Raw genomic sequence first — 25,983 nt, forward strand, 5'->3', positions numbered from 1 at the left:
ATGGAGGGAAAATCTGCCCCTCGGTATCTGTGGGAGGGTGAACATCATTAAGATGCTGGTTATTCATAAGGTGATCGTCTTGTTTAACACTAAACCACTTCCTTTACCCAAAAAGCTTTTGCAGAAATCACAAGGGAGGGTCAGCAGCTTTAAATGGGCATCCAGGGGAGGCAGGATCTCATGAAACAAGATCTGGAGGTGACGAAAGCAAGGGGGGGCTGGCTCTGCTGTATTTTCAAGCCCATTGTTATGCTTTCCCGTGCAAGAATTCCCGGCTCTTGGCTGGAGAGCTAGATAACTCTTAAATGGGTCAATTTTATAGAGCTATGTTGAAGTATTTAGGCCTGAATATATTTTTTGTTTAAGCAACTCATCTTCAGGCAAAAGTGGAAGAGGAGCTATGAGGCTGGAAGAGGCTGACATCATCGAGCGAGATTATGGGCCACTCCCTGGGTTTTCACAACTGTTGTCACCCAGAAGCCCAAACAGCCAGGAGAGGTGTGGCTGTGTGTGGCCATGCACCTCCTAAATCAGGCATGCCAAAGAGAACAACATATCACGCCTACAAAGGATGGACTAATAAATGAGATCAAAGGAGCTAGCTTGTTCTTCACAACAGATCTTAAGTGATGGTATCAACTGCTGACGCAAGACCCCATTTATTTTATATAACAGCCTTCTCCACACACCTGGGTCTGAGACTATACACAAGATTAGACTTCGGAATCTCCAGTGTCGCTGATGTTTTTCAGAACACCATCCCAGAAGTTCTATACGGCTTGACTGGAGTAATTAACATCAGAGTTGACATCTTGGTGTAGGCACACAATGTGACAGTCATTATTGTGTCCAAAAAGTCCTACAGTGCCTTCAAGCGGCCTCAGGCTAAACCCTGCAAGTGTGACTTTCTAAAGCAACACATCAGTATCTTCAAACAGAAATTTTCTGCAGAAATGGTGATTCCGAATCCCAACAAAGTCAAAGACAAGAAATCTGTACTCAAAGCAACTTTCATGACAGGAGTAAGACGTTTCCTAGGCATGATGACATACTGTGGTAAGTTAGCAAAGATCTTCATAGCCTTTACGGATCTAACCCAGGCACTTACAAAGACTGATGTCAAGCAATGGTCATAGAGGGTAGATAGAGTTTCAACAGACCAAGGATGGGACACCGCAGTATCTGCCGCTCCCTCACCTGCTTCTCCAGGCCCCAGATTCCTGCCTCACGACTCTCCCAGCTCCACTTGGGAGCCTAAGCAAGCATCCCCATCAGACTCGGGGAACTAAAGTTCCCAGAAACCTCAAGGAGGCGGGCCTGGCCCGTTTTCGCACCTCCGCAACAGATTAATTCCTTTGCGTCTACCGCCTCGCGGGAGTTGTGCGATCAGTGCCCGAGCATAACTAGACAAAGGGTGAGCCCGTCAGAAACAGGAGGAGGCTGGGCCACCCCTCTTACGACCACAGTTTCAGTTACAGTGCTCTGTGGTATTGTCCCCCCTGACACCATGCCCAGCGCTCTCCCCTCAGCCCAACCTGCACCAGACTCCCAGTAGTTACTGTCCAGCTGCACCCCTCGTAGCCTGGGCCAGCTGCACTTGACCTTGCAGTCTGGCTTCTTCCCCTTCCCTTTCTCCCTGCCTGCCCGACCGATCCCTTGCCCCCAGGCTCTGCTGGGATCTCCCTTCTGCTGTCTGCAGCCCTGCGGCTCCCTACACCTCGCCTCCTGCGTTGCTCAGCGTCGTGCCTGCTATCTCCCCCTATGGGTACCATTGGCAGTAATCCAGTCCTCTGGCATGGAGACCACAGCGCACTCATGCAGCAGACGCGCACAGTGGGTATGCCGTGCATGGACCTTGCTCTGCACTAGGTCTCCACCCACCACGGACTACCTGTGCTTCACATCAGACGCACTTAGAGCCTTGGACTCCGGATGCCAGAACAACTGCTGCGCCCAGGCCTCATCCAGGACCACAAATGGCCTTTTCTCCTGCCGGAACTGCCGATTTACCTTCACCAGAAGACAAACAACTGACACCATCAGCCACAACAAGTCACTCACACTTAACAGCAGGTCCGTGGCCAACCCCTTCAGAGAGATCAACTGCCTGCTGAACAACGCACGATCTCTTGGAAAAGACGCCACAGAGATCTGGTAAACCATCACCATCCCAGACACCGTCTTCATCACAGAGACCTGGCTGAACCCCACATAAGCACCCAGTATTGCCACAGCCATACCAAACGGATGCAAGTTCAAATAGTTCCAATAGAAACGGCAGCATCACAGCCATAATCCACATAGATACTCTCAAATGTGCAACCACCACAGACAACACCACCCCCTTCATGGAGCACTTCAACTTCCAACTCCAAACGAACAGCAAACCCACGATCGGATAAACCCTCGCCTACAGACCGCGCGTACTCTGCCCTCCCTTCTGCAACCCCGTCTCCGACTTCATAGCTCCTATCACCATTGAGGTGAAACTATCTTCCTAGGAGACCTCAACTTTCACCTTGGAAACATTGATGACACCAACACGACTGACATCCTAGGAAGTATGGCCAACCTCAAACTCGAGCAATTAGTCACCGACCCCACTTGACCCTATCTTTACACCCACAGTGAAGAGCTTACCTGGACCGACCACCACTGCGTCCACTTCATCATCTCAGAGTCCCTCAAAACACCCACCTCCACTGCCAGCTAAACATGCCACAGACGGTCCAAAGCATCAGAACAACGCTGGATCAACACCCTCAACTTTCACCTACCTACCTCCACCTGGACACGGAACAAGCAGTGGACAACTTCACTAAATGCATCACAGCAAGAGCTGATATAGTCGCCCTGAGGAATCCTACCAACCCCAAGAAACAAACACAGGAGCTGAACCAGTACACGTTATGGAGCTGCCCCCGAATAGGGGTGTACTGGAATACGATAACCAGGATATTACACACATGCACAGGTCTAGCACTACCTTTTGAATGGTCCATATACCTCCTGCATCAATTCAGGAGGACGCCTGCCACCAAAGTAGTGTCTAGGTTCCTAGACTTGGGGATAATAGTAGCTAAAAGGCTCCTAGCTAGATGGTGGAATGTGGCAGACCCACCACATGTACAGGCATGGCGTCACTCATTGTTAGCATGGGCCCAGGCAGAAAGCATCTCCATCAAGCATGAAGAAATGTTAGGACTGTGTCGAGAACCCATAGCAGCATGTTGGGACAACCTCCTAAATGAGCTGCAACAGATAGAGGGCGGTGACCCTGAGGATTCACCTGGTCGAGACGTGGGCGAATAGATGTAGCAAATCATGCATACCGCTAACGGGCGTACCATGATATTCCATGGGTGTCCGCAGACCACTTAAGAATGTGAATAAGCGTGGACACTACGCAAAGGGAACGTTGAGTAACACAGCAGCAAGGAAACATTACGCAATTATGCCCGAAGATGAAGAGATATGTTACTACGGGCAGGTCATTGTTTTGGTTGTTCTTGTTTATTCTGGATTCATCTGTTCATAAGCCCAATGTGTCAGAACTGGAAGGACTCTTGCAGGGCACAGAAATGGAATGGAGACACTCCACAGGAAATTTAGATGTGGGGGCAGTCTCTGCAGGTGAGGGAAGGTGGCTGAGAGAGCTAGGGTCAGCCTCACTCCCCTCATCCCACAGGGACGGAGACGTGTTGAGTGACATCCTCGCCAATGGTGTGACCACGGTGCAATAGTTGTAAACAATTGTCTCTTTATCTTATTTCAGAAATGAAAAATGACAATGATCTGAGGCCCCCGAGCCACACCCCATGTTTTCAATGAAGTACGACAAGATGCTGAGCCACTGATGTTTATTGTTTGAATCTGTATTGCTACCAAAAATGATACATAAAGACCGTAAAAGAAAAGGATGATTGAAATGAGGCTTTGGAAGACACACAAGGAAGTCTCTGAGGACTTGAAGAAGGATGTGGTGTCTGGAATGAGTGGTCATGGACCTGGGCAGAGGTTTGAGGTTTGAAATGAGGCTTCTGAAGACTCAAGAGGATGCTACGGACTAGAGGGAGGTCACTGCAGACTGGAGAGAGATTTCGTAGGACCAGGAGCAGATCTGAGGATTGCAGTGACGTTTATGAGAACTAGACTAGACCTCCTCTAATTGGAGGGAATTTACTAAAGAATGAGGCCTGAACATGGCTTTAATTACATTTCAATGCTGTTTGGAAGCAGAGAAGGGATGTTTTGAAGACTGGCATCGTAGTTGGGAAACTTAGAATTAGATTTTCCACAACTCCTAATTGAAGAAACCGGAGGGGAAGTTTCCAGAATGTGCATTAGTTTTCTGTGTGTTCAGGGAACCCTTCTGAGGACTTCAGGTAGGTTTTATTGATACAAATAGGTTTTGTGAAGACAGCAGCTCATTTCTGTAGCAAATATCTCAAGACTCAAAGGAGTTTTCTGATGACTCGCAGGGATTTAGGACAATTTAAGAGCATTTCCTGATGACACAAGGGAGTTTTCAGAGGACTTAAGTTTTCAGGAGAATCAAAGGTATTTTCTGAGGACTTACGTTTTTTTTAGGAAACAAAGTGATTTTAGGAGGATCTGAAAGCTTCCTAGCACTTTGTGTGAGCTTAGTAGTGGAATTTACACACTGCAGTAATGAGACCTGCTCATTACACACTGAGAGGAGGATAATAAACCAGCCTTACCTGCTTAGAGTGCCTCTGAGATCCTGCAAAACAGAGAAACAAACACAGAGAAATCAGTTTCCAGAGAAGATGTTAAAGTTATGGCAGTATTTTTAGGAGTGACAAACTTCGATCTATCTACGATTAGAAAACAGTGGCTGGGGCCACGTAACACAGCACATTCTGCGGCATCGCATGACCAAGCACAAAATGTGACATTCAGAATGACGTCAAATCACATAGCAGAAACTGATATTCTGAATGGTAATGACACAGCACAGAGTCATTCTGAATGGAGTCACAAAACACAGCACATTCTGATATTCTGAATGGAGTCACTTGACATATTGTATCATGTTCTCAACAGGGTCTCATGCATGGACATCATTTAGGGATTGACAGGGGACGCAGCGGCGACTCCTGGATTGCCCCTTGTGACCCCTGCAAAAACAACAGTTGATGGACAGAATGCAGAACAATGTCATTCATTCACCCCAGTTCAGAGATCTGGGCCTAAATACATCGTTTTTTTTGCACTCCACACCACCCCAGTTCAGACATGGCCATATGCAAATCAGCCTTGACCCTGTGCCTCATAGGAACAGTCCAGCCCGAACTGCCAAGCCATGTCTTTCCTGGACCGGAATCAAGCATCCAAGGACCGGTTTCTGGCTATCAGCCGTCTTCAGCCAGGATAGCCTGACTCCAGTGGTGTGGAGAGCATGGGACTCACATCTGAGCATACCCATCCCACTCGGGGTGACAGATGCAAAAACAGTTGATGGACAGAATGCAGAACAATGTTCACCCCAGTACAGAGATCTGGGCCTAAATCCATCGTTTTTTTGCACTCCACACCACCCCAGTTCAGACATGGCCATATGCAAATCAGCCCTGTCACTGCTTGTGCGACCCCTGGCTTCAGAGGTAGTAAAATCAGTGCCAAGAAGACCGAGGCAGCTCGCCCTTATGAGAGTTGTGCTCCACCTTCATTTTCTGCCACTTTTTTATTAAATTAACAGTGAATAATCTGCCAGAAGTCCTTGTTGTTGATCCTGGTGTGCCATGTTTTATTATACTAATAGTATTACAGGTAACAGGCGTTGCAGGAGGAAGTATGAAGAGCAGGGATACTAGAAGAGTGTTCTTCAGAAGAGTAAGGAACGAACAGAAGGATTACTAAAAGAGTGCCATGAAGGAGTAGTTAAGAGCCGAAGGGGTAGAACAGTGCCCTACAGGAGGAGGTACAAGAAGAAGGGGGGGCTAGAAGAGTGCCCCGCAGGAGGAGGTACAAGAAGAAGGGGTACTAGAAGAGTGTCCTGCAGGAGGAGCTACGAGAAGAAGGGGTACTAGAAGAGTGCCCTGCAGGAGGAGGTACAAGGAAGGGGTACTAGAAGACTGCCCCGGAGGAGGAGGTACAAGAAGAAGGGGTACTAGAGGAGTGCCCTGCAGGAGGAGGTACAAGGAAGGGGTACTAGAAGAGTGCCCCGCAGGAGGAGGTACAAGGAAGGGGTACTAGAAGAGTGCCCTGCAGGAGGAGGTACAAGGAAGGGGTACTAGAAGAGTGCCCCGGAGGAGGAGGTACAAGAAGAAGGGGTACTAGAAGAGTGCCCTGCAGGAGGAGGTACAAGGAAGGGGTACTAGAAGAGTGCCCTGCAGGAGGAGGTACAAGGAAGGGGTACTAGAAGAGTGCCCCGCAAGAGGAGGTACAAGGAAGGGGTACTAGAAGAGTGCCCCGCAGGAGGAGGTACAAGGAAGGGGTACTAGAAGAGTGCCCCGCAGGAGGAGGTACAAGGAAGGGGTACTAGAAGAGTGCCCTGCAGGAGGCGGTACAAGGAAGGGGTACTAGAAGAGTGCCCCGCAGGAGGACGTACAAGGAAGGGGTACTAGAAGAGTGCCCTGCAGGAGGAGGTACAAGGAAGGGGTACTAAAAGAGTGCCCCGCAAGAGGAGGTACAAGGAAGGGGTACTAGAAGAGTGCCCCGCAGGAGGAGGTACAAGGAAGGGGTACTAGAAGAGTGCCCCGCAGGAGGAGGTACAAGGAAGGGGTACTAGAACAGTGCCCTGCAGGAGGAGGTACAAGGAAGGGGTACCAGAAGAATCCCCTACAGGAGGAGGTACGAGCAGAAGGGCTAGAAGAGTGCCGAGAAGGAGGTACAAGGGGGGGCTACAAGGGTGCCCTTCTAGAGGAGGTACAAGAAGAGTGCCCCGCAGGAGGAGGTACAAGGAAGGGGTACTAGAAGAGTGCCCTGCAAGAGGAGGTACAAGGAAGGGGTACTAGAAGAGTGCCCTGCAGGAGGAGGTACAAGGAAGGGGTACTAGAAGAGTGCCCCGCAGGAGGAGGTACAAGGAAGGGGTACTAGAAGAGTGTCCTGCAGGAGGAGGTACAAGGAAGGGGTACTAGAAGAGTGCCCTGCAGGCGGAGGTACGAGAAGAAGGGGTACTAGAAGAGTGCCCTGCAGGATGAGGAACAAAGAAGGGGTACTAGAAGAGTGCCCCGCAGGAGGACGTACAAGGAAGGGGTACTAGAAGAGTGCCCTGCAGGAGGAGGTACAAGGAAGGGGTACTAGAAGAGTGCCCTGCAGGAGGAGGTACAGGGAAGGGGTACTAGAAGAGCGCCCCGCAGGAGGAGGTACAAGGAAGGGGTCCTAGAAGAGTGCCCTGCAGGGGAGGAGGTACAAGGAAGGGGTACTAGAAGAGTGTCCTGCAGGAGGAGGTACTAGCAGAAGGGGTACTAGAAGAGTGCCCTGCAGGAGGAGGTACAAGGAAGGGGCACTAGAAGAGTGCCCTGCAGGAGGAGGTACGAGAAGAAGGGGTACTAGAAGAGTGCCCTGCAGGAGGAGGTACAAGGAAGAGGCACTTGAAGAGCGCCCAGCAAGAGGAGGTATGAGTAGAAGGGAGGCTAGAAGGTGCCCTGTAGGGGAAGGAGGTACAGGCAGAAGGAGTACTAGAGGAGTCTGTGTAAGTGGAAGCCATCTAGGAAATGAGATCACAGCTGCCCAGGAAGGACAAAGACCCGTGACCACCTCTTGTGCTGTTCTGGACTTTTAACCCCTTTAAAGCGTTGTAAATCCCTCCCCAGTGCTGCGCTGTCCATTGGAACTAGTGCTGAATGGACGTCCAACGGTCGTGCGCAGCACTGGGGAGGTAGTGGCCGTGACGACCGTTGGCCGACGGCAGCAATTAAGGGGTTAAAGGATCTGCTTGTTTGAAGCTCCGGCCAGTTACTGGATTCATTCATCCCAACATGGGGTGAGCTGGTGGATTGAAGGGGCTGAGATGGAGGGATGCTCTCTGTCACACTAAGAGGGCTGCTCTCTGTCACCCTGCGAGGGATGCTCTCTGTCACCCTGCGAGGGATGCTCTCTGTCACCCTGCGAGGGATGCTCTCTGTCACCCTGCGAGCGGTGCTCTCTGTCACCCTCGCAGGGATGCTCTCTGTCACCCTGGGAGGGATGCTCTCTGTCACTCTGGGAGGGATGCTCTCTGTCACCCTGGGAGGGGTGCTCTCTGTCACCCTGGGAGGGGTGCTCTCTGTCACGCTGGGAGGGATGTCCTGTATGTTCTCTGTCACCATCATCTAGTGCGCTTTACATGGAGCTACTTCTTTGGAAGCTTCTTGTCTGTAAACTAATCAACCTACCTGAGCAGAGCATCACTGTTAAAGTGACAGCGCATGACCACAATAAGGAGGTTTATACCTCTAATCCCTCCCTAAACCATATTGGTGAGGAATTTGTTTGCCGTTCAGGGTGTCAAGATAATACAGTCATAAATCACATTTCTTTTGCTGGCGGGCAGCAATTTGCGGACATTCATTTTGCACACTCTTTAATATAACCAAGGGTTACCCGTCATATTAAATTGTCACTAGTCGTCAAACGAAATAGTTTTCTGTGGCAATCTCTATCTTTACCTTGGGTGACAAAAAAAACAGTGAGCTTGCCATCACCTATTCCAGATTCCTAGTTATATAGCTGTTCATCCAAACAAGAGGTTTGGTGACCACCTACATCAGGAGAAAAGTAACCGCATTAGAATAGAAATGTTTTCAAATTTCTTAGAAATGGAGAAATGTGATTTCTTTCCAATTCTCTCAGGTGTTATCTCTCATTAAGCTTTCCATTTCTATCTAACTTTTAACACATTTTTCTCCTTGGTCTTCATATATTATTTACTGTCAGTTCAATTGCTTGGTGTAATGCATTCTCCCTAATAGATAAAATGAATAAATATTTTGTATATAGATGGGTTATTAACTTGTATATCACGCTGTAACCGGTCCCTGTACATTTCACAGTTTGTATATTGAGTTGGACTCACAGCATCAAGAGGGACAATGTAAATTATCAATGTCTGTATATTGTGCGTATAGAGTGCGTGGGGTCACTGTGCATTGACCCAGCCAGGAGATCATATGTGTTCCGCTCATACATTTATTAATGCACACAGAATATGAATATTTCACTTCTTCCTTCTGTTTTATTTCCCAAGCAGTATCTCACCTTCAGGAGTTCCCATGCCGGTGCCTCACACTTCTTTTCTATCTCCGTTATCAGGGCCTTGAGAGCGGTGATTTGATTGGACAGTTTGGTGATATTTGCATTTTCTATCATGGTCATTTTCTTCTCCATCTCCTCCAGTCTTCTGTGCAGTGTTTGCTCATTTTCTTTCAGAAGCTGCCGCAGCTTTTCAAGCCCAGATTCAATTTTATTCTTCTCAGCTCTTAGCTTGTTCTGTCAGAAGCAAAGAAAAGCTGTTTAGATATTAAAAAGCTTCCTACAAGCCATCTTTAGAGTCGAAGTCCAGGAGGAGGTTGGAGGGGTTGATAGATCCTTCAAAAATCAGACCACTAATGTGCTTTTCCTAATTTCTGAACTGCAGCCTCTTACTACCTTCCATTCTACCATCTTCTGTCCTCTTCACACTCCTGCCCTCCCCCTTCCCTGAGGCACTTCATGAACTGTAGAGAGGTCGTAAAGCTGCAGAGAAGCTCGTTCCACGGAGAGTGCAAGGAAGCGAACCCCCTGCAGGCAGAGACGCTCGATTCATGGAGCGAGTGCAAGGAAGAGAACACACTGCAGGCAGGGACGCTCGATCTATGGAGCGAGTGCAAGTAAGAGGACCCACCGCAGGCAGAGACACTCAAAGACCCAGACATGGGCTGAAGTCAAAAGATGATGTAATAGGTGGGCCAGGACGTTTCAGCCCATTTGGATGGAAGACATACGATTTGGGGAGTGCGGGCTGCCCCTGTCCTGCCAGCACAATGGATGTGTTTGCCCAGACGGAGGCGCTGAGGGGGTGTCCTACAATGGCCCTCATTCAGTGTGAAGGAGATTCACTGATGTGGGAATTTTACGTTCAGAATCATTAATTACCAGACAAATCAATGTTTCTGAAGGTAATTCAGGCATTTCTGTAAAAGATGAGTGATGAGAATGGTTAGACATCTTGTCCTATCCTAAGATATGAGGCTGTGAGTAATCAGGTGAGGTATGTCACACTGTAGCTTAGAGCAGGATCCTGTGTGTTATCAGGCAAGGCATGTCTCGTCCCAGTAGGAATAGGAGGTTTCAGCAGTGGAGGGAGGTGCGTTTCTCTTGCATCACCAAAAATGACTGGAGTCAGACATTTTGTGGATTCGGGTATGTCTCCACTGCTGGTAGAGCGTTGTGCTCCTGTGATGTGATACCAGTCCTGGTAGTGTTGTGCTCTTGTATTGTGTCACTAGTCCTGGCAGAGGGTTGCGCATTTTAGCTCTCTCCTTGGTACAGGGTTGTGTCCTTGTATCACCAGTGTTAATAAGGAATGTGTTCCTTTGTTGTGCAAAACTGTAATGTTATAGCTCCCTGAAGCCCAGAACCGTACCTGTTTGGTGACCTGGAAAGGCGTACCAAGCGTGCCCTCATAACCGAGATGACACTACTTCCCGGGTCCTAAGTTAGCCACCTAAAGTGGTGGAGGCAGTGTACCCCCAGACCTCTTTCCTGTGTTTGGTGAGAGTGCAGTCTACTGTCCTGCTTTGGTGTGAGCCCCAGACCCTTGCACTAACCTTCCGTGTGCATGCCCAGTACATGTAGGTACGGTGGATGTCCAGCACATGTGGTAACAGGAATCTCCAGGCCCAACTCATGAGGTCGCACACTGTGGCGCACACACTGCAGACATAACCTAAACCTCATGTCGCTAAGTACGCATACACACCCGATCAAGATCAGACCTGCGCACGAGATGGATAATCGTCAAAGATGAATGGTAAATTACAGACAGTTGTTTTTGTTATTGTTAACAATGCTTATGGTGATATATTTGCACAATTAATATGATCTTGAGTTCCCGTTGGGACATTGACATCAAACCACAATTCTATAGTATTTGTAATGCTGTTATTATATCCTTGTACCCCATCAATGTTCTATATATACCTGTATGAAAGATAATATGTACACTCACTATTGTCAAGGATCTATGTACAAACCTCTGAAAAATCAATAAATGATATTAAAACAATAAAAGTGCACTAGTTATTGATGATTAATTAGACTGTTGCAGGGAAACCTTGCAACGAGGCTTGAGCAGAACAGAGAATGCCCAAGGTCAGTGGCTGATGCTCAGCTGTGCCCATGTAATCTCTAGAATTAGAAATGTATTTGTTCTGAAGAAGGGACTGTACATGTCCTGAAACGTGTTAAGATTGATTAGAGGGCATTTGGTTAGGATGAACTATTTGCAGGTTAAAACTCATCTGCACAATGGTGGAGCTTCCATGCTCGCTTTATCACTTAGATGAACTCTGTTGGATGTTCTGTGGTTTGATGTTGTATATACAATACCGTAGAATGATTACATTGCTAAAACCTTGGTTTAGGAAGGGGCTTACACCAGGCTTGCTCAGTCTGATGGATGGATAGATAACTCCAGATCCATGCATACACACACCCACAGAGATACACACTCATACAGATGCACACATTGATTTGCAGACTCACACACAAACCTTGTACAAACTCACAGATGGATATCTTCAGTCCATGCATGCATAGACACACATCCATCCATATATACTCACACACAAATGCCACCAGACCTTGTGATATACAAGCTCATAGGCAAACATTCACATATGTAGGAACAAACTCACAGCCAATAAATCCAGACTTAAGCAAACACAACCCTCAAACACGCATGCATAAAGATAAGGACATGTATTTGTAGACTCTCGGGCTCAAAATCTAGATATGAATATGCAGACACACACACATGCAGAATAAACAGACAGATATAGGGACGCGCAAACATGCATGTACTCCCAAAGATAACTCCAGGACCATCCATACATAAACACATACTTAGACACGTACACCTAAGCGTGAACATGCTCACATACTCACAGACAGATATTGCCACACCACTGCACACATACTCTAACACACACCATACACATGTGAGTATTAAGGTCAGAAGAGTAATACTTGATTTTATGTTTTTTTAGGACGAGCCCTGGTCTGATTTCAGCCCCAATATCCAGGTGCAGTGACTCCGGTCAGTATATTTATTTGGTGGGGACCATGACCCAGTCTGTAGTGTGACTCATCAGCCTCTGTGTGTCTTGAACTTTAAGAGGCCACACAAAGACATTGGCACAGACATGTACAGAGACAGCACTCACTGCAGCCACTCACCCTCATGGTTTTATATTGATCCTCTTCCTTGAGTTTAGACTCCAGAAAATATACCTCCTCTTTCTTCAGGACAAGCAGCCACTCTTGAAGTTTCACCTGCAGGGATGAGAGTGCAACAAATAAAGATATGTAGAGTGTGGTCTTAATTACAAAAAAAGGAGTCACTACAGTACCTGCCACACATGTCCAGACTGTACTTAACAGTCATACATTAGTATTGTAAGTACCAGCCGCACATATCGGGATTGTCAAGTCAGAGAATCTTATATAGCGCACATATCACCGGTAGGTCTCGTGGCGCATGCGGAGATTCCAGTGACTGAGGGTCATATCCAATTCCGTTATTTCTGATCAAGCAACCACGTTTTCAATTATTTGCGGAAACGCTGGTTATCCGCAATAGACAGAAGATGAAACAGCAGCTTGTTCCAGAAATGAGGGGCGAGAAAAGAAAAAGATCGACCATTGCGTACGGTGCGGACTCGTAGTGGGGTAAGAAGAGATTTTGAACTGGACCTTAGTGTTCTTTTTGGCTGATATCTTTTGAGTTTTGTTCGCTAAATAACCAGGCCCAGTGCCAAAGATACGTCTATGAGTTAGGCACAAGATTTTAAAATGACCTCTTGAAGCCAGTGGAGAAACCTCAGACTAGGGACTGAGGGAGATCTTGGAGGTAGATTTAGGATCAATCTGGCCGCAGTATTCTGCAAGATTGGCAGTTTAGAAAAGATATCTTCATTTAGGGAGACTAATAAGACATTCCCGTAATCCATGCGGCTTACAATTAAGCCCTGGACCAGTGGCTTCCTGGCTTCAATAGGGAGCCATTTAAAGATCTTACGTATCTTCCGCAGGATTCCATACAAAGTACCCAGCACAAGATTGACATGATTTGTCATGGATAGCTTGTTGTCAATCGTTATTCCAAGGTTGCAGACTGCTTGTTTTGGGGACGGGCATGGGCCCAATGCCTGACGCCACCAGCTGCTAGACCAATACTCTCCGGCCCTGCCGAACAGAATAATCTCAGTGTTACTGCTGTTTAGCTGTAATTTGTTGTCGCCCATCCAGCTGTTAATGTGGGTCAGACAGTTTTTAAACCGGATCATTGTATCTGTAGGGTCAGGACCAAATATGATCAACAGCTGAGGGTCATCAGCATATGACACTATCTCGAATCCATAAGACCTGATTATCCTGGCCAGCGGTGTTACATAAAGATTAAAAAGCATAGGGCTCAGGATTGACCCCTGGGGAACTCCAATGCTTACTGGTCTGCTGTTAAAAGTTAGGCTGAAAACCGTCAACATTATCGGCGCCCTCTTGCTCTCCTTAAACCTTTTGTGCGCGTAAAACAGCCGCCATTTTGGACACCATGGCTTCCCTGCTCTCGCCGAGAGCCAGCGCGTCTCTCTCTCTCTCTCTCCTAACTTCGCTGGCAACCCCCCTGCTTGCACCTGCCTTGAGTCATAAACCCCTCTTCGGCGCTGCTCTGCCCCAGGCCCTCATCCTGTTCCCAGCGCGACACCTCCCTGCTTCCCCTTTCATGATCTCCGGCCCTTTTGACGCAAACCCCTTTTCCCCGTGTGCCCGTTTGTCTTCCCCGTTCCCAGGCCGACACCTAGCTCTGCCGATACCAATCCCTTGCCCCTCCCCATACAATAGAAAGCTTCCCTCCTCAAAGGACCCCCGAGATGATCAAAGCCCCCATCCCACGAGATCCGATCGAAACCCACACACTCCGTGAATCGACGGAATATCCAGCTGCGCGATGATCATCACCTGTTGTGAACGGGGCGGGGACTTCCACTGTAACCTTGCGTGGGAACGGGCTGGGAAAGGGGGGGATTCTGAGGATGTCTTTCCGTACTTCAAAGTATCAACGAGAATGTGTTACATGCAATAAACAGATAAACGTGTGTATAAGAGGCCAGGCCTCAGGGATGCAGTTAGAGCACCTCAGAACGATACCTTCTGTCCGTTTTCGTTGTGTTCTCCTCCGGAGCGAATAAAAACCTTGTTTCCTGCCTTCCAGTCTCCAGCGCCTGCCTCTTCAATAGTTTAACTTCTTTGTGGGTTCAAGAGGCGACACCGCCGGGCAATAATTAAGGATCTTATATTCTGGTTGGTAGTGCCCCCCAGTTTGTATTTTTCTACAATTGGCGTCCCAAGCGTGGGGCCCATCAGCGACCTATGGATCCAGTGGGAGAGGTCCTGACGACAAAGTGAACGACTGCAACGATCGGGAACGCGTCTGTCCGATAGACCCTCGTCTGACAGCCGATCATCCGAACTTCACTGGTTCCGAACAGACCTCTCTCGAGTGATCTACGGTCCTGACTGGGAACCATCAGGAGTGCCGTGAGGATAACGAAGAAGAGAGGACGATCGGGCGCTGGATTCGGAAGTCAGGAAACTGTCCATGCGGTCCGGGTAAGGTCGTGTTACCACGACAAATTGCGAAAAAATTGCTTGATTGCTTGTTTGTTAAATACTAGTATTGCTCTTTTTGTTTATTTGGAGATTCACTGTCTGCAAACGGAGAAACAACAGGCTCTCTCTTTGCAAGCAGTGGAGGATAGGTAGGGCAGACAACCGTGCTTATTTTTCTCCCCCACTCAATAATCACCTGAAACTGAGCTGTTGTTCACAAACTATTGTTTCCTGGAGATTCCCTGTCTGCAAACAGGGAAGAGACCACCCTTTTTGCAGATAGTGAAAAAGGTAGGTAACGCAAATCTTTGCGGACCTACTCATTCTCCCCATTGCTATTTGTCGGTCTTTTGTTATCTTGATCTATGAGGGATTCACTGTCTGCAAACGGAGAAACAAAGGTCTCTCCCTTTGCAAGCAGTGGAGGATAGGTAGGGTAGCAGCCGTGCTTATTTTTTTCTCCCCCACCCTATAATTGCTTGAAACTGAACTGTTGTTCGCAAAATTATTGTTTCCTGGAGATTCCCTGTCTGCAAACAGGGAAGAGACCACCCTTTTTGCAGATAGTGAAAAAGGTAGGTAACGCAGATCTTTGCGGACCTACTCATTCTCCCCATTGTTATTTATCGGTCTTTGGTTATTGTGATCCATGAGGTATTCACTGCCTGCAAACAACGTAGAATAGAAATATTCTGTCTAGTCTTTGCACCTAGTGATAAGATAGGCAGTGCTGACTTTTTAGTCCCTCGTTACGAGCCGTCATGTCTGTCTTCTCCCCACTGATTAGTAGCCTGTTTAGCCCGGACCGCTTATTAGAGATGGACCATCCAGCCCCACTGGAAGGCACCCCTAATAAGGACATGTTCATGAAGCATGGATTGACCGCTATTGCCTATAGTAAACTATGGCATAAATATACAAAACAGGGTCAAGAAAGTCAATGGCCCCTGATAGGATCCTTCGATGATGATAAAATAAAAACGCTAGAAACTGCCCTAGGTAAAAGCAAGACAACACCTACTATGCTTGATAGCTTCGGCATGTGGCGAAAAGAAACTGAACAGCGTAAAAAGAAAACTGAGAGTAGGTTGGAAAAAGAGCTGCAAAAAGCAGCCCACCTAGCTGCTCAGAAACTAAAAAAGGAGATAGAGGAAAGAGAGAAAGCTAAACAGAAACTAGAAAGGGAAACGCCAAGCCAGTGTCCGGTTAGAACCCCCTCCATGCTCTACCCTGATTTACCCTCGAAACGACAAGCCAATGAGGACCTGCTGTTAGGTCCCCCTATCATCTACATGCCCCCTCCATATGCCCCTTCTCAACCCTTGGCGCAGCACGCGCCACCCCCAGGTACAAACGAAGGTACCGCCACAGCGTCGGCCCCAATGGCCTCTGTGCCAGCCGAACCCCTTGTATTAAAACCCGCATCAACGACAACGTTAGACGAGCATGAGACTCGAGGGGCTGGCCTTGCAAGAACAAACAGGCTAGACAAAGATGAGCGAGCGGGGATCGACAAAATAGCAAGGACACTGGTAGAAAGGAAGGATGATGAAGAGTACATCACAGATATGTTCAGCTCGTATACAGGGAGTCACAGACGACATTTTACCGTACGACTGTGTTATCATGTCTTGAATGCATACGAGGACCGATATCGAGACAAAGGTCCCGAGAGCCTAAGGACTCTGTACCGGAAGGTCGATATCGGGGATGAGGGCGAGTGTGATGTGTCGGACCTCCTTACGCGTACGCTTGAGGTTTTCCGCCACCTCACTGAACGAAAGCCGGGAGCTAAATCCGCGGCCCCCGTAGTGACCGAACCACCAACCGAGCAATCTAACACCATGATGCCGATACGTGAGGCTGCCCCTTACTGGGTTCCCCCTCGAGGTACAGGGACTCACGATGATGCAAACAACCAAGATGCAAAGGGAAGGGTAGTATACAACTGGGTCTACCAGCCATGGGACCGGCAAGAGATACTGACATTCCGGAAATCTCTACCCGACCTACGTAAAAACCCCACTGCCTTCTATACTGAATTGGGTACAGCCCTGGGTTCAACTATCATGACCCTGGCTGACATCGACTTGTTCTTCGGGTTATGTCTACCAGCTGATGTGTGGAAGCAAATCCGGAAAGTCGACCACCTTGAGCTGTTCGGACATACCTGGTCACAACTCGATGACTTGGACAAACAACGGGGACCAGGACAAAAGCCGTTGAAATCCATTCTAGACCTCCCAGATAAAATTGTAGAGAAATTAAAAACCCTAATCCCAGAAAAGAAAGTGGACTGGTCGATAGTAACAGCCTGTCGCCAAAAACCCCAGGAGGATGTATCGGAATACTTCTCCCGGTTTGAAACGGTGTTCTCCGATTACAGCGGCCAGGACATGACCACTGCAACCGGACACCATCTGTTTGTCCAGAATTATGTTAAGGGCCTATCATTGGACATCTCCCAGAAACTACAGGCCAGCGAGAGTAGTTGGGCAGCCTCCAAACCTACGGCGATTCTCCAAATGGCCCAATATTATGAGCATCAGAAAAATGAAAACGATAGGGCGACAGAGAAAAAGAAGAAAGACTTAAAAGAGAGGGTGATGATTGCCAAACTGCAAGGGGTGACTATAGGACGAGACCAATACCGGGGAAACTACCAGACAAACGTCCCTAAGACTGCATTTCCCCAGGACCGCACTCTGACTCCCTACAGTGGACGCACAGACCTTAGAGATGACCAGTGCGCTTTCTGCAAAGGGACTGGCCATTGGAAATCCCAGTGCCCAGTTCTCCTGGAAATGATCAGGAACAGAGACCCCAGGGATGTAGCAAACGGACCGAGACCTAAGGGACCACAACGAGGGCCCCCAAATGACGCGACTAATGACAGATCAAGCAGACCGAATACGTTCGATCGACCCAGACAGAACCAATATCAACAATCTGACTATGACGACACTCACACCTTTGCATAGGACAGCCAAGGGCGAGGGAGGGATCCAGTCGAGCTCTATGTTGACCAGCAGGGCCCTTATGTCACTGCTAAGGTCCTGGGTACCAAGTCTCCATTTCTGGTAGACACTGGCGCAACACGTAGTGCGTTATCTAAACGACTGATTCCAAGGGCACCCTTGTCTGGCTCACTCATAACATCGACAGGTTTCGATGGAACGCCCTCCACCAACCCTTTGTCTGCCCCGATTCTCTTTGACGTAGAAAACAACACCACCGACACCACGTTCTTGCTTTCCTCCAATAGCCCTGACGCCATTATGGGACTTGACTTACTGAAACACTTCCGAGCGACGATTAGGTGTTCTCAAGATGGAGTTCGAGTGTTTCTTTACGACAACCCCGTTCTGCTTAAACATTGTTCCCCCCGACACATGTTTTCCATCACCGACGTCGACGCGTCCCTGCTTGACACCCTACCTCCGTATCTGTGGGCCAAAGCGGATTCGGACGTAGGGCGTATGTTAATTGACCCAGTGCACATTACTGTCCGACCAGACGCAACACTCCCAAAACTCCCACAATATCGGATATCGCCAGAGGGCGAGAAGGCATTGGTAATGATTATCCAGTCACTGATAGACGCAGGAGTGGTAGAGGAAGTGGTTAGCAACGTTTGCAACAGCCCTATCTTGCCCATTATCAAGAAGCAGGGAGAGGGAGATGAGAAAGCATACCGTTTCATCATCGACCTCCGAGAGATCAACAAAGTGGTGGTACCCCAGTACCCTGTGGTCTCAGACATCACCACCATCCTGACCTTGATTCCATCCACTGCCACCACCTTTTCCGTCATCGACCTCAAGAACGCATTCTTCTCCATCCCCATCCACCCAGACAGCCGATATCTCTTCGGCTTTACCCTAAAATCCCGCTCATATAGGTTTTGCCGAGCCCCTCAAGGCTACACGGAGAGCCCTAGCATCTACAGCCAGGCCCTCAAAAGGCAACTAGACCAAGTCCGGTTACCCGACGGGGTGGTGTTGGTACAATATGTCGATGACATCCTTTTGGCAGCCGACACAACCCCTCTAGCGGTTACCGCCACCATTCAACTCTTGCACTTCCTTGCGGAAAATGGCCACAAGGTCTCCAAGAAGAAGTTGCAATTCTGCCTACCCCAGGTCACTTACCTGGGTCACCTTCTGTCCAAAGATGGACGGAAACTCACCCCTGATCGAATCCAGACCATTCTAGACACCCCTGTCCCTAAAACCCAGAAGCAGGTTCGCTCCCTATTAGGCCTCACCTCCTTCTGCCGACAATGGTTGCCAAACTTCAGCCTCGTTGTAAAACCACTGCTCTCTCTCCTAAACAAAGACGTCCCTTTCCCACTCCCTTGGACTCCTGAGTGTCAAACTTCCTTCACAGAACTACGAGATGCCCTTTGCTCAGCCCCTGTCCTGGGTACCCCTGATTACAGAAAGCCCTTCTCCCTTTACACTCACGAAAGGGAGGGGTGCGCTTTATCTGTCCTGACCCAGGCCATCGGTCCTAAGCAACGACCGTGCGCTTACTTCTCTGCCACTCTTGACCCTGTCGCCAGAGCCTTGCCTGCCTGCCTTCGAGCTGTAGCTGCTGCTGCAGTCTCTATCCGACAGAGTGAGGGGATTGTACTCTCGAATTCCCTCACGGTACTGGTACCCCATGCAGTCGACACCCTCCTGAACCAAACCAAGACGCAACATCTGACGAGTGCACGACTGACTGGATACGAACTAACCTTGCTTGCCCCCCATATCACCCTGAAAAGATGCACCACACTGAACCCAGCAACTCTGTTACCCTTGCCAGAGAACGACCCCAATGTGCACCCCGTACATGACTGCGTGACTCTTACGGACGAACAGACCAGGAGTAGGGTCGATCTCAGAGACACAGCTTTCCCTGACCCCGACGGGGAGTTGTGGGTGGACGGTTCTTGCATCAAACTCTCCGATGGTACCACTTCCGCTGCCTATGCAGTCACCACGGCTCGAACTGTAGTAGAAACAGCCCGCATCACCCAGCGATCTGCCCAGGCAGCGGAACTGATTGCTTTGACGAGAGCCTGCATCCTGGCAACAGGAACCACGGCGAACATTTACACCGACAGCCAGTATGCCTTCGGGGTGGTTCACCATTTTGGGCTCCTCTGGAGGGAGAGAGGATACTTGACCTCACACGGCACACCCATTTTGCACGGGGATTTAGTCTCCGCCTTAATCGAAGCTGTCCTCCTCCCCAACAAACTTGCCGTTATCAAATGTCAGGCACACAAGAAGGTGACAGACATTATTGGACAGGGAAATGCACTAGCCGACATCACCGCCCGAACGACAGCTGAAAATAGAACGACAACACGTATGTACGTGACCAGGTCACAAGCAGAAAACTGGACTGACGCCAAGGACACAATTAGAGACATACAAACGGCTAGCACACAACACGAATTGACTGAATGGGCACGGGTGGGATTGAAAGACGATGAAGGCTGCTGGCGGACAAAAGACACGAACAGATGGTTGCTACCTGATTCATACTTGATTCCCATATTAACCATGGCACACTCCCCTGCCCACATAGGATCAGCCCCCATGATCGAACTTGTCTCCAGGGTTTGGCACAATGGCAAGATCCCAGATTCCGCCAAACGCCTGGTCCAACAATGCTTAATATGCCTGCAACACAACCCCGGGAAGGGAACTGTAGTACCCCGGGGGGGATTTGGGGTCCCAAACCACCCATTTGAAGTCCTGCAGATGGACTACATCCAGCTAGACAGATGCCAAGGCCTGAAATATGTACTTGTCGTGGTGTGCGCATTTAGCAAATGGGTGGAAGCATATCCAACCCGTGACAACACCGCTATGGCCACTGCAAAGGTCCTGTTAAAGGAGTTTTTCCCCCGTTATGGCCTCTGTCGTGTTTTATGGAGTGATAATGGCCCCCACTTTGTAGCCAACGTTATCCAGCTCATCCTAAATGGGCTGGGTATTAAACAGAAATTCCACGCAGTCTTCCACCCTCAATCTGCTGGGCTTGTCGAACGACACAACGCCACACTCAAGCTTAAACTGGCCAAAATAGTGGCTACGACGGGCCTGAAATGGCCAGACGCCCTCCCACTGGCATTGCTATCGATGCGCTCCACCCCCACCCGACATCACTTAACCCCTTATGAAGTTGTCTTCGGTCGACCCATGAGCGTCTGGTCTGCCCCGAAACCAACTTCCATTCATGACGTTCCGGATGTCCTAATGTCTGATTATCTGTACAAATTGACTGAAACTTTGTCTGTCCTTCATCAGCAGGTGCAGCAGGCCATCCCCGATGCTTCCAGGGGTCCGGGCCACGCCATCCAGCCGGGGGACTTCGTGCTGATCCGAAATTTTCAGCGATCAAAGAGTTTGGAACCCCGGTGGACGGGCCCCTGGCAAGTGCTAATCACCACTCGGACCGCACTTCGAGTGGAGGGGAAGAAACATTGGCTGCACGCCCATCACTGCAAAAAGGTCTCTCCAACCCTGGCCACGACAGACACCGTCAACACCCAAGAAGAGCTCCTGAACCAGGACCGACCATCGTTGAACTGCTATCCTGACACAGAGACACTTGAACTTTCAAAACATCCTGACCCCACTGTGCCATCTCGAGAAGGGTATTTCCTGCGGCGAAAGGAGGGAGCTTCGGCTAAGTAGGCCACGGACTAGGTTAAAGAATCTCAGCACGGTGACCCAAACTACCACGGGTTACCTGGAGAGAAGCTAAAACTAAGTCTGTGGTCCTGCCCACTACCGAGCACCTTGAAGACGAAGATGATGGAAGCGCCAGATAAGAAGATGATGGAAGCGCCAAACAAGAAGCCGACGGAGACAGCAGGAAATACCCACTACAGAAATCCGAGAACAGACAGACTCCATAGCTCAAGGACAATTGCACTCTTCATCGTAATCCTCCTCTGTTTTCTCCTCATGACTACGCTCTGGATTATGGAAGAACACGCACCTGCTCACGAAACATTTCTAACCACTGCTCAGCCTACCACCATGAAGGAACATTATCTAATTTCGCTCTCTCCTCAACTAAGAGAGAGGCGAAAGGAGTTTTGGAACAACTCTTTCGTGCAGCTACTTCACCAGCACAATCTTGCCACCAACGCCACCAACTGCTGGATCTGTGGGTTGCTACCCCACGCCACTGGACATTCAATACCATTCATCCCTTCACCCTTCTCCGTCCACGGCTCCTGCCTTGCCTGGCTGATCCTCCTGCAAGAGAGCTATACGGGAAATGCCACCTCCAGCAGAACTGCAGCACATTCTTCTCATGGGGCCGGGCGAAACAAGACAAAGACACACTTCTGCCCGCTGACCCCCAGCGACTCAATCCAAATGGACATTCCGGCCAAAGAACGAATCGAAATGCAGGTGTTCAACAATCCAACCAGACCCACCTTCTCCTATCTGCGGAAACGAACGGCTGCCACTCTGACTGTGGCCCTGACGGTCATCAACGTCACAGGCCACATGTGTGTAGAAGGACTTGGGACACAGCTGGTGGGTCACAGCGCTTGCCACTTTACCAGAACTTTGGACTCCACGTATCCACCTTCCTTCGTGTCATCCCCAAACATGTATTTCATCTGTGGCACGAAGGCCTACACCTGGCTCCCCAAAGGCTGGGGGGGCACTTGCTACATCTCCTTCGTCCTTCCTCCAACTTATGTGGCCCCAGCGAATCACCACAGACAAAAACGAGCCAAAGACGTTGAGCAAGCCGACTCAACAGGAGCACAGTTCCTCGATGCTATGAAAGGACTCGTCCCCCTCTGGGGCCCGATGGCAAACAGCCGTGCCATCCGACATTTGACTCAGGCAGTCGAGACAACCATGAACATCACAGCGGGCATCTTTGCCAACAACACTGCCGAGCTCCAAGCGGTCCGTTTGGTGGCTCTTCAGAACCGCCTCGTTCTAGATGTGGTTCTGGCGGACCGTGGAGGAGCATGCCGCATTATTGGGGCCAGCTGCTGTACATACATACCGGACAACTCACCCTCAGTGTACAAAGCCATCGAACATCTTCACAGACTCTCTTCGGAAGTTCACCAAGAGCAAGAAGAATGGTCGCTTGGTGGTTGGTTCTGGGACACCGTCAAAAGCTGGGGCTGGAGACTGCTCACCATTATCCTGATTCCCGTAGTTGTAATATGTGGCCTATGCTTAGGAATTCAATGTTTGCCACCTATGTGTTCTTTATGTGCGAGTTGTATTTTTCCCAAAACTGTGGACATTGGAAGCGAACATATGAGGGCATTGTATGATACCGAAGTTAGGAATTTGATGAAAATTGACATTGAGTAAGCAAGTTGGCTAGATATGTTGAAAAGGGAGGACTGTTAAAAGTTAGGCTGAAAACCGTCAACATTATCGGCGCCCTCTTGCTCTCCTTAAACCTTTTGTGCGCGTAAAACAGCCACCATTTTGGACACCATGGCTTCCCTGCTCTCGCCGAGAGCCAGCGCGTCTCTCTCTCTCTCTCTCCTAACTTCGCTGGCAACCCCCCCTGCTTGCACCTGCCTTGAGTCATAAACCCCTCTTCGGCGCTGCTCTGCCCCAGGCCCTCATCCTGTTCCCAGCGCGACACCTCCCTGCTTCCCCTTTCATGATCTCCGGCCCTTTTGACGCAAACCCCTTTTCCCCGTGTGCCCGTTTGTCTTCCCCGTTCCCAGGCCGACACCTAGCTCTGCCGATACCAATCCCTTGCCCCTCCCCATACAATAGAAAGCTTCCCTCCTCAAAGGACCCCCGAGATGATCAAAGCCCCCATCCCACGAGATCCGATCGAAACCCACACACTCCGTGAATCGACGGAATATCCAGCTGCGCGATGATCATCACCTGTTGTGAACGGGGCGGGGACTTCCACTGTAACCTTGCGTGGGAACGGGCTGGGAAAGGGGGGGATTCTGAGGATGTCTTTCCGTACTTCAAAGTATCAACGAGAATGTGTTACATGCAATAAACAGATAAACGTGTGTATAAGAGGCCAGGCCTCAGGGATGCAGTTAGAGCACCTCAGAACGATACCTTCTGTCCGTTTTCGTTGTGTTCTCCTCCGGAGCGAATAAAAACCTTGTTTCCTGCCTTCCAGTCTCCAGCGCCTGCCTCTTCAATAGTTTAACTTCTTTGTGGGTTCAAGAGGCGACACCGCCGGGCAATAATTAAGGATCTTATATTCTGGTTGGTAGTGCCCCCCAGTTTGTATTTTTCTACACTGCTGCATGAGGCCAGGGAACCTAAATGCACAGTCGTAGAACGGTCCTTTAGATAGTTTTTAAACCAGTCCAGAGCTTTCCCTCGGACCCCCATCTCCCAGAGCCGTTGTTCTAAAATGTCATGGGAGATGGTGTCGAAGGCGGCTGACAGGTCCAAGAGAACCAGCATAGCTGATTCTCTTTTATCCAAAGCCAGCTGTTGTTATCAACCATCTCTACTACTGCCGTTTCGGTGCTCTGCGCCGACCGGAATCCTGATTGCGATGGGCCGAGAAGTCCAGGACTTTCCAAACGGATAGTAAGTTGTTTGTTTACCAAGGATTCAAGCGCCTTCCCGAAATAAGGCAGCAGCGAGATGGGACGGTAATTGCCTGGTTCCCTGGAATCTAGGGTGGGCTTCTTCAGGATAGGTCTGATGTGAGCTGTTTTCCATCTTATCTGCACCATCGCTTGGTCTAATGACATATTAAAAATCTCTGTCAATTTTGTGATCGACAGGGGTGCTAATTGCATGAAAAAGCGAGGGGAAAGAGGATCAGCTGGGGAGCCTGATTTGATCTTAGCAATAGCTTCTGACACCTGTTCGCAGGTCACAGTTTTAAATTAAACCAGCAGAGGCAACAATGGTTGGCTCTTCGCAGCTGAGTGCACATCAATATTGTTGGCATTGTCCTGGGGAAAAGATCAATAAATAGCTTTAACCTTTTCGTCAAAATAGGAGGATACTCTATCGACCCATTATTGTGTGGGGTGAAGGGTGCGCTGGTTGGCCTGAGGAGTGGTAAACTCCTTCAGAATTTTATATAGCTCTTTGCTCGAATTAGCAGCATTATTTATCCTCTCTGTTAAATAAGACTTTTTAGCCTGTTTAATATTATTTCAATAGGTACGGTGGATTTCTTTATATTTGTTTCGATCTATAGTAGTTTTGGTTTTCCTCCAATGCCGTTCGGCAGTTCTACTGGACAATTTCTCGGTTTTTAATGCAAATGTAAACCATGAAGACACTTTACCTTTAGTCTTGACCCTTGACATGGGTGCTACTGTGTTCAAAGAAAAGTTATGGCCTCTTCAAAGGCCGTTGTTGCTTGATCTACATTATCTGTATGTAGTGAGGCTTACGCATTAAAGTGGGTAGAAAAGGATGTAGGGGTGACTTTTCGCCAGAGCCTAATTAAGGCACAGTTATTATCCTGGCTAGTTATTGGAGCATCCACATGAAAGCCACATTTTAGCAGATGATAATCCGACCAAAGTAGAAGTAGGGGTTGCTCAACTGTGAGTTTAGTGGAGTTGGTGCACAGTAAATCCAAGGTATGTCTGTCCTGATGGGTAGGACCTACTACCAATTGCTCCAGTTCTAATGTCTGCAGTGAAGTTACCAATTGGTCGGTATCGAACTCCTGTGATAAATCCGCATGATAATTAAAATCTCCTACGAGAATGAAATTATTTGCGCCTAGAACATAAGGCGCAATGAGTTCCAGTAAAAGGTTTACAAAATTAGCTTTTTTGGCCTGGGGGTCTGTAAACTATAGCCCCTGTCCATATTACAGATGACTGGATCATAATTTTAAAAATAAGTATTTCTGCTTTGTGAGCACCAGCCCCAAGTATCACAGACAATGATGTCCCTTTTTAGGTCTCGCTGAGCCAACGCGCATGCGTTGCTCTGCGAGAGTTAAGTAAGGGGCTTTCAAAAGTGCTCCCAAAGGCTGCAGGCGGATGAGGTACAGTGCATGTGTGCCTGGCGCGCGCACCATTTGTCAGCCTGCAGCCTCTGGGAGCACTTTCGCGGCCGCTTTGAAGTTCATCAAAGAGGCCGCGAAAGTGCTCACCATTTGCCACCCCCTCTCTTATTCCACTTCCTGCTTGTTACTCTTGCCTCT

General features: G+C 49.0%; 1 protein-coding gene across 1 annotated transcript in view; it reads right to left on the reverse strand.

The window, feature by feature from the left end:
• LOC144754163 (E3 ubiquitin-protein ligase TRIM39-like) overlaps window positions 1-25,983 on the reverse strand; it is a 67,259-nt gene that overhangs the window by 26,737 nt on the left and 14,539 nt on the right. The window contains exons 2-4 of the mRNA XM_078641745.1: window positions 12,385-12,480; window positions 9,205-9,435; window positions 4,722-4,744 (exon numbers count right to left, since the gene is read on the reverse strand). Of these exons, the coding sequence (XP_078497871.1) occupies window positions 4,722-4,744; window positions 9,205-9,435; window positions 12,385-12,480 (350 nt within the window). The remainder of the gene's footprint in view (window positions 1-4,721; window positions 4,745-9,204; window positions 9,436-12,384; window positions 12,481-25,983) is intronic.

Source organism: Lissotriton helveticus, chromosome 5_1 (genome assembly GCF_964261635.1).
Source record: "Lissotriton helveticus chromosome 5_1, aLisHel1.1, whole genome shotgun sequence".
Taxonomy (NCBI): domain Eukaryota; kingdom Metazoa; phylum Chordata; class Amphibia; order Caudata; family Salamandridae; genus Lissotriton; species Lissotriton helveticus.